At 42.4% G+C, this 9,066-nt stretch overlaps 1 protein-coding gene across 4 annotated transcripts; it reads left to right on the top strand.

Moving 5' to 3' along the window:
* The first annotated feature begins 27 nt into the window (after positions 1 to 27).
* Srsf7 (serine and arginine rich splicing factor 7) lies at positions 28 to 7,404 on the top strand. Of its 4 annotated transcripts, none has more exons than XM_004627627.2 (8): positions 28 to 175; positions 1,335 to 1,515; positions 1,751 to 1,927; positions 2,805 to 2,879; positions 2,952 to 3,062; positions 4,595 to 4,648; positions 5,154 to 5,189; positions 5,749 to 6,041. In XM_004627627.2, exons 1-8 carry the CDS (start codon positions 148 to 150, stop codon positions 5,801 to 5,803), a joined length of 717 nt encoding a protein of 238 aa, XP_004627684.1. In that variant the 5' UTR covers positions 28 to 147; the 3' UTR covers positions 5,804 to 6,041. The 4 variants fall into 4 exon arrangements, with proteins under 4 accessions (XP_004627684.1, XP_004627685.1, XP_004627687.1 ...); XM_004627628.3 differs by having other exon boundaries at positions 45 to 175; positions 2,952 to 3,053; positions 5,749 to 7,404; XM_004627630.2 differs by lacking the exon at positions 5,154 to 5,189 and having other exon boundaries at positions 45 to 175; positions 2,952 to 3,053; positions 5,749 to 7,404.
* The last annotated feature ends 1,662 nt before the right edge of the window (positions 7,405 to 9,066 follow it).

Here is a 9,066-nt window from a genome sequence, read left to right as displayed (position 1 = left end):
ATGCCCGCGCTGCCTATATAAGCGCGACCCCGGGCTCTTCCTCGTAGTGCCGCTGGGACCGTTGGCAGGAGCGGGTGTCAGTAGCTGCTGAGCCTCGGGAGCTCTGAGCCCTCCGGTTCGAAGAGCAGAGCGCGCGGACTGGTCAGCATGTCGCGTTACGGGCGGTACGGAGGAGGTGAGTGTGCCGGGCCCACGGAGGGACGCTGCCGTGTGGGCGGTGGTTACTGTGAGGCCGTAGGGCTGGCGCGGCGCTTGGGAGACGGTTATTCCGCGTGCGTAATGGCGGCTTCGGCGCACGCCTGACGAAGTGGGGCAGCGGGGGCGGGGTGTGGGAGGCCGCCGGGGGTTGGCGGGCGGGCGTGCGCGAGGCTCGGGGTTCGTGGCCTTTCCGTCGCCCGCTGGTCCCGCGGCGGTCCGGGAGCGGGCTCTCCCGTTGTCCTCACGGCTCTGCCCGCCGGCCCCATCCCCCTCCGCGCGGCGGCCGCGGCGGCGGCTGCCATTTTGCGCGCACTGGCGAGCGCGGTGGCGCATTTCCTCGGCGCTTTCCCGCCACTGGCGCGGGCGCCGCTGGTCGCGGCCGTGAAACCGGGCTAGGGTTGGCGACGGAACGAGACTGGCAGCTGTGGGCTGAGCGTCTCGACAGTTGGTTCGGATTGCAGAATGAGGATTGCGCTGGCGGCTGACTTTTCTCTCGTTTGCTCCTCCGCGCGCCGTGTGCGCGCTGGGGCGGGGAGCTGGCGGCCGCGCCCGGGGCCGGGGCCGGTCGCCGGGGAGGACGAGGCCCGGCGCGGCCCAGGTTCGCCGGGGGCCCGCGCGCGCCTCGGGGGCGGGGCCGAGCCGGGGTCCGCCCGGCCCCGGGAGCAGCCCGCCGCGCGCCTGTACGGGGTCGCCGGGGATTCCACCCGCGGCGGGCCGGGAGCTCGGTCCTGAAGAAGGCTCGCCCGCGGGCTTCACTGCTTTAAGACTAAATCTCCTTGCGAGTGGGTAGCATTAAATATGGCGGCGCGTGGTGACACGTGCCTGTCGCCCCAGGAGGTGCTTAGACTGGAGCCCAAGAGTTCGGAAGCAGCCTGGACGACCTAGCCAGACCCTGTCTGAAAAGGAGTGACTACACACACACACACACACACACACACACACACACACACACCACAGTCTTATTTTGGAAGGCACCCCTCATTTTTTTGTCTTTTCCCTGGTATTGGAAACAACCTAGGAACTCACTTGGCTAGTCTCTACCCCTTAGCTATTCCCTGCGGAAGGATGGCCCGTGTGAAGTTAGGGTTCAAATTGAAGCCAGACTTTAATTTCATCTCTTCTGTTTGCGTTAACAGAAACGAAGGTGTATGTTGGTAACCTGGGAACGGGTGCCGGCAAAGGAGAGTTAGAAAGGGCTTTCAGCTATTATGGTCCTTTAAGAACTGTATGGATTGCAAGAAATCCCCCAGGATTTGCTTTTGTGGAATTTGAAGATCCTAGAGATGCCGAAGATGCAGTACGAGGACTGGATGGAAAGTAAGTGAGATGTTTTATGAGACTTAGGTTTGCCCTATAGTACTAAGCTTGGGTTCTACATTTTGGAAACTTGAAATACGTGATCGCAGTGTTACTAAGACCTGAGACCCAAAGGTTTAAGAGGGTAGAGAGGGTGGAATTGGAAGGGCTGAGTAGAACCAGTGCTACTTAGAAGTAAAGACTTCTTAATGTAGAAGTCGTGATTTTAACTCCATAATTTTTATTATTTTTATAGAGTGATTTGTGGTTCCCGAGTGAGGGTTGAATTATCAACGGGTATGCCTCGGAGATCACGCTTTGATAGACCACCTGCCCGTCGTCCCTTTGATCCCAATGATAGATGCTATGAGTGTGGCGAAAAGGGACATTATGCTTATGATTGTCATCGCTATAGCAGAAGAAGAAGAAGCAGGTATTTAGTTAATAAAGGAATGGTTGGTATTCTAGTTAATCAGTAATTCTTTTATTAGCAAGGCAGAAACTAGTGTTTTCTATAAACTTGACTGTTAATTGTACAGGTGTATTTTACAATTTTTGTTTAATTAAAAAAATGTTAATATATTAATAATCAACCTGGTCAAAACCTTTCAGGTTTCTTCGTTTGAGTCAGTCGCCTTGATTCAGAATGTCACGAGCCTTATGATATCATGCTGAGGCGCCTTGCAAATCCGACAATTAAGATCCTCCTAGACCTTGAGGTGATCAGCATAAGAGGCCAGATCCCCTCGAGTCATCTACACCTAGCTTCACCTTATTCTTTAAAGGGCAGAAAATTTGAGACGGTGATCGCCGTAACAGTAAAATTGGCTTACAATTGGGGCCCCCTCCGCTTTAGAAAGAGGAACACCAGATTGACCACATTCCCAACTAGAAAAATCTTCTTGCGTCAATCAAGCCTCATCTGGCTCTTTTGGCTGTCAGTTTGATCGTCGTTAGATTGAAGAAAACATCTAGATGCAGCGATCGGCTATAGATACTTCTAGATCGTCTAGATCTACTAGACCTACTAGACCATGGGCCAAAGAGGGTCGACTGCAAACTTGCAAGGTTTATTTTAAATACACATTACAGTGTTTTATATTATGTAATTCTAAGTTGTAATTCAGCTTTTAACAAATCTTTTTTTAGGTAGTTAAAAAAAAAAAACTCAACAACTAATAGGCCCAGAATTTATTTCCAAATGAGACACTAAATTTAAATAGTTCTGAGATTTGATTTCAGCAGAGGCACATAAACTTTTAAAATGGGCTATGATCTAACATTTTATATTTTTCTAAATTGAAAATTAGGTCACGGTCTAGATCACATTCTCGATCCAGAGGAAGGCGCTATTCTCGCTCCCGCAGCAGGAGCAGAGGGCGGAGGTAAGAGATCTTGATTATTGTAAAATTTTAATAAGTGAGAAAACTTTGGGGATGAACTTATTCAATTTTTAGGTCAAGATCGGCATCTCCTCGACGATCAAGGTCTGTGTCTCTTCGTCGATCAAGATCGGCCTCGCTCAGAAGATCTAGATCTGGTTCGATAAAAGGATCGAGGTATTTCCAGTATGTAACACTCTCTTTCTCGTTTTTAGTTAGATTGTCAACTTTTTAATGACAGACAGCACTGTGGGATGCTTACAAACATTCAAACAAATTGCTTCAGAGAATATTTGAGAAGGTTGACTTATATATTATTTGAAATGATACTAACTTGGTTGTACAGTTGAAGATAAGCACAACCAAGGATTTAAGGTTTGTAAAGAGCAGTTATGATGATGGTCATGCCTATAATCCCAACATGAGTCAAAGGAAGGACTGCAAATTGGAGGTCAACCTGGACTGTAGCAAGACCCTGTCTCAGGGAGAAAAGAAAAGGCCGTAGTGATGGAGATGGGTTAAAAGCAACAATTATTTTAGAGAACACAGTAGGCATGCTGAGATAAGCTTCTGTCCCATAGGTCAGTGATGCTGCCTTTGAAAGTTATTGGTCTAATTGCTGACAAGGCCCACTAGAACTGAGAAGAGACTTAAAAACAAGTTGAACATTCAATATTTTTTTTTGAATGGAATGAATTTTGTTTTGAGATAGGATGACCTTTCTAAATAAACTACCTGTGCTTTTCCCATCTCAGGTTACTGAGGAGGTGGGATTATAAGCATATGTCATCTCTTGGTGTTAAATATGATTGCCTATGCAGATCATTTTTTTAAAAAAATATTTGAAAAATTGTGGTGGTGTATACCTATAGTTTCAGCACTTAGGAGGCTAAAGTAGGGTTGCAATGAGTTCAAGGCCACTCCGTAAACTATATAGCAAAATACTGACTGAAAAATACCCCCCCAAAATATATGTGTGTGTGTGTGATCCTTGAAATTGAGCACAAGACTTGGTGTGTTCCACCACTGAGCTATATCCTTTGGCTGTACATTCGGCTTCAACATAAATTTAAGGAGAACTCCACCATTATTTCCTTGTAGAAGCCTTTAAAAAGATGATAGAATGAGTACAACTACAAAATAAGAACAATCAGTGCAGACAATGGAGGAAGCAGTGGTACAGAATGGCACTTGGGAATTAATTAGCACAGAGCCTTAAAATGAAGGTCCTGTATTCTGAATCTTAGATTCTACATGAGGAGGTATGGACCAGTCTTAAGGCTAGTTTGATATCTGCTCCCACACACAGCTAATCAGGGGGATTTTTTTCCCCCTAAGACCATAGGTCTTATTGCCTGGGCTGAGAGCAAACTTGGGATCGTCCTGCCTCAGCCTCCATCAAAAGTGTTAGGATTACAGGAAGGTGCCATTGGTTGCTTTAAAATGAACTACTGCCCTTGATGTTGAGTGTTTTGAGCATATTGTTCTGTGTATAAGGACTATGACTGTTGAGCTTGGTAGAAACAAGTAGTTGAAATGATTCCTTATATTTGAAGTTAGTGCTTGTTTGAAAGTAATACTTTTCTTGCCTTAGGGTATAAGTTGAGTCAGCCTTTTAGTTTAGCTTCTCTATTCTTAACCTGTCTTATATAAGATGGTCAGTATTAAAGCCTATAGACTTAATTGATAAAATTTATTTTATTTTATTTTAAACCAAGATCCCGGTCCAGGTCAAGATCAAGATCTAGGTCTCTTTCACGACCAAGAAGCAGGTAGGATAAAAATTTTGTTAGCTCCGCTTAATAGTTATATGGCACCAATATCCAAAGAGTTCAAAGTATTTTGAATTGTTGAAATTTTGAGAGGAAATACAGTACCTTGTTAGGCCAAACGAGATCTTAATTTATATATGACTTGCTGCTTACTTCCTGGAGGAGGGAATGTGAAATATGGATGTTTTAGCCCTTTGGAGGCCGTTAACATTAAGAGGCCCTAGTTAGAGTTGATTGGTTCACGGATAAGAAGCATCCCAAGGTAGATGTGCTTAAATCAGAATTAAAAGATGAGTTGTGATGGTGTAGCAGGTCACTTGTTTCATAAGAAAGTTTTGAAAGATTGGCTCTTTAAAGTGATAACTATGGTAGCCTCTACAGTTACAAAACTGCAGTCTGACAGTGTAAGCTTAGAACAGTTAGGTATCTGTTTCATGGTGTCACAACTTCAAGGAAAGGCATTGGATAGTACTTCTTCTTACTAGAATTTTTCATGTTTTGACAGCCGGTCAAAGTCCAGATCTCCATCTCCAAAAAGAAGGTAAGCTTACATATTTTGTTGCCACATCTTAACCTGCCAAGTGTGGCCTCTGCAGAATGCTTGCTTACTACTTGGTCGTCTTTGAGCTCTTTGGAGAATTGGTGCTGTATATGATCTAAGTACTGTTTCTGAAATGGTTGTTTGTTCTTTTTAAACACCACCTTATGCTTTTCTTTTGAAATATTTTATCAAAATGTTAAAGATATCAGGATGTGTCTAATATCAAAGTATCAGTTAAATGTCTACATGGAGAAAAATGAATCTTGGAGATAGTTGATTTTTATACTTTAACAGTTGATTTTTATACTTTAATGTCCAAAAACAAAAGGAAAAAAAACCCCAAAATTTAATAGCTTAAATTGTTTGATTTAATTTTTCTTGGAATTTCGTCAGGGTACTATATACCTCAGAATTGTTGGCGAAAAATGAATGTGTTAATGGCATGTGATCTTGAGGTCTTCACTGCAGGAACTTAGTAGCTTAGTTCCCGATGTGTACATGAGAAGAGCGCATTTCGGTGGACACTAACTGGTTCCCACCCCAATGTTTTTCTTTTTAGTCGCTCCCCATCAGGAAGTCCACGCAGAAGTGCAAGTCCTGAGAGAATGGACTGAAGTTCTCAAGTTCATCCTTTAGGGAAAAGTTATTTTGTTTACATTATTATAAGGGATTTGTGATGTCTGTAAAGTGTAACTTAGAAAGGATATTTCAACCATCTAATCAAAATGGATCTGGATTATTACTGTGTAAATTCATGGCAGTAAAATAATATAAATTTTTGTTGAATGTATTAACATCTTATGGTCTAAAATGTGGGGTTTTATTTGGCACATTTAAATAAAAAGTTTCTAATAGACTTTTGATTTGTGGTCAATATTAACACTTCTTGAGTTGGTAAACGTGAGGAGACAGACTTAAGTTGTCACTAGCCACATTCATGCAGACCCACATTCAGAGTTTAATGACATTGGTTAAATCTTGAACATAAACTGTTCCTTACACACACACTAGGCTGGGATCTTAAGGGATGTCAGAAATTCCATTTTACCCTTGTAGCATTGAGTAAGATGATTTTGAGTCCCGTATAATAGCATGGTTATGACAGATCCCTAAATTTATTTGAAGTCAGTGTTACTGGATACTGTCACCTAATCAGTCTAGGGGGACCACTGATTTGCCTATAAATAAGTACGACAAGAACAAAGCAAAACTTAACTAAATGTGATATAAAGTGAGAAACTGATTTGTGGAGGCTTTAGTAGCTAATGTTTTCAGGCTTTTGGGTGGGGTGGTTTCTACTGTTCTTTTGTTTCTTTGTTCTCAGATATTTTAATACCAAAACAAATGCATGTGTGAGGAATTGTCTGAATTTGGAACAAAATACTGTAAACCAGCTTTGCAAAATTTTCTAGCCCAGATATACTCAATCCCTTTAAGTGGATTGCCTTTTTCTGTTGAAAGGCCTGTTCTATCCAGGCTAAAATGTTTTGTTTTGTCTTTTTTGAGTCAGACCCTGTCTGTGTAGTTCAGGCTGGCCTTGAAGTCACTAGGTAGCCCCTGCTTACCTTGAACTCTCAGGCAGTCCTCCCTCAGCTTCCTGGGCGGGATTATAGGTGTGCACCACCACACCCAGCTCCAAACTTAAGTTTTACAGTTCCCAACAACCATTCTGTTTTGCCAAGCTGGTACAAAGAAAAGTAATTGAAGATGTTAACCAGAAATGTTAATGAGACTTAGCAGTTTTGTAAATCTCACATATTTAGCAATATTTCATGTAGCTAATTTTTTTTAGTAGTATCTCTTAGATCGTAGAGTGTTAATAGCCAGTAGGTTCTTAGTCAATTTAAATATTAAGTATAATAGGGCAGTAAAACAGTCGTGAGGATTTCTGGAAATGCTTTCATCAGTATTACTCAGCTCAGAATGCTGGTGACCCAAGAATCTGCCCTTGTCTATTTTGTAGGCTTTTAACAGTCATTAGATAGTATTGGAATTTGGGAATCCTGGTCTGCCTCATTTATTTGATGGTCTTGAGTGACCACTAGTATGTTGGGAATTACTTGGATTCTTTACCTTTGGAATTTTGACAACTGGTTAAATTAACAAAGTTGGTATAAAGCTATGTGTGATTGGCAGGCTTATCTGTTGCGCTTGGTTAGCTTTGTTATGTATTCTATAAAGTTAAATTTATTCAACAATAAATCTGCAGAGATTGAACAAATAATCCTGATACTCAGTTTTTGGAAGTGTGAGCTCTAAGCCAAAAGTAGGAATAACTGAAGTTTTTAGGAGGGGTAATTAGTGACATACTAGATATTAGTAAAAGGGAATGGGTACAAAGGGGTGTGGTAGGGTCACAGGTGTAAACAGTTGTCCTCTTGGAGAGGCCGTACTAGCAAGTCTAGGCAAACAGGTTTTGTACTTCAGCATGGACATTCTGTTTAATATGTCAGAATTAGGCAGTTACATGCTGTGCACCATCTTTTGCCCTGTTTAACATTAGCTAGTTAAATTTTAGGCCTAGAAATCATTTTTTATTTGGTAGAATAGTATGTAGATAGTTCATTTCACAGTGGTAGTTCTCTTGGGTTTTGAACCTATTGTATCAGATTAAATCTTGCTTTCTTGAGGACAGAATACTAATGAGATCTTGAAATTTACCAACTTGAAGTTTGGTTACATGCACACAATAGGGTAAGGTTTTGGTTTTCATGTTTAACCCTATTTTAAGAGTGTTAAGAAATACGACTTTCCAAGATGCTTACAAGCAAGTAAAAATTGCAAGGTATGAAACTGGTAAGTTGGCAAAAAGCTGTCAAAATGTAGTAGCAAAGTTAACAGCTGAGCTGGCCCTGGTGTAGGCCTTCCCAGTGCTAAGAGGAGGATTGCTGCAAGTTTGAGGCCAGCCTGGGCTACATAGTAATTCCTGTCTTTTTTTTCCTCTATATTTATTTATTTTGGCGGAAGCAGGGATTGAGTTCAGGCCCTTGCACTTGCCAGGGAAGCGCTTTATTCCACTGAGCCATCTCCCTGGCCCAATAATTCTAGTCTTTTAAAAAAAAAAAAAAAAAAACTCGAAAGTACAAGCAGAGAAAGTCTAGCCCTGCTTGATTTTGGACCTTTTAGAGGGTGGTTAGAAATAGACTGGGGAGGTAGCTCAGCAGCTTATTAAGCTACCTTACTGGCAAGGGCGAGGTCCTGAATTCAATTTCTGGTACCAAAGGGAAAGAAGAGGTGCGCTAAAGGCATAAGATAAGTAATTAGGTTTATGGTATTTTACTGTTAAAGCTGTTACATCAAGAACAAGTGAAAATACAGGTAGTTTGAAGGCGTGGGAAAAGTACCTTGTCTGCAGGGGAATAGTGAGGTATGTGCTGGCATAAATTTTTCACACAGATTACCTTTTTGAGTAAACTGTCAAATTGTCACTTATTCCTTACAACAGTTGTGCTTTTTCTCTTCCTGTCTGAAGAAGGAAGAGCAGATTAGTAATTTGGACAGGTTTGTTTCCCTGGTGGGAAGTGAGACAAGTGAATCCTACCTGTGGTTTCAAACATTCCCTCTTATTTGGGGGGGGGGGGGGCAGAGTCTCATTGAGTATGTAGTTCAGGCTAGCCTTGACTTTTTATTATTTGACCCAGGATGGCCTTGAACTCACAGCGAGCCTCCTACCTCAAACTCTCCAGAGTTCTGGTATTTATGATGTGCCACCACATCCGGCCTAAAAATACCTATTCTCATGGAGCTTAAGTTTTAGAGGGATGAATAGATACTGGGTAGGTGTGGTTAAGTGATAAAGGGGACAAAATGAGAGAGAAATTGATCCTTTTGTGGAGGGTAAGCCTAGGATCTTGACATTTGAGCATCATAGCCTTCC

This window comes from Octodon degus, unplaced genomic scaffold (assembly GCF_000260255.1).
Source record: "Octodon degus isolate 3935 unplaced genomic scaffold, OctDeg1.0 scaffold00020, whole genome shotgun sequence".
In the NCBI taxonomy this organism is placed as follows: Eukaryota; Metazoa; Chordata; class Mammalia; order Rodentia; family Octodontidae; genus Octodon; species Octodon degus.
The sequence above is the reverse complement of the archived record's forward strand: the minus strand, read 5'-3'. Positions and strand labels throughout refer to the sequence as shown.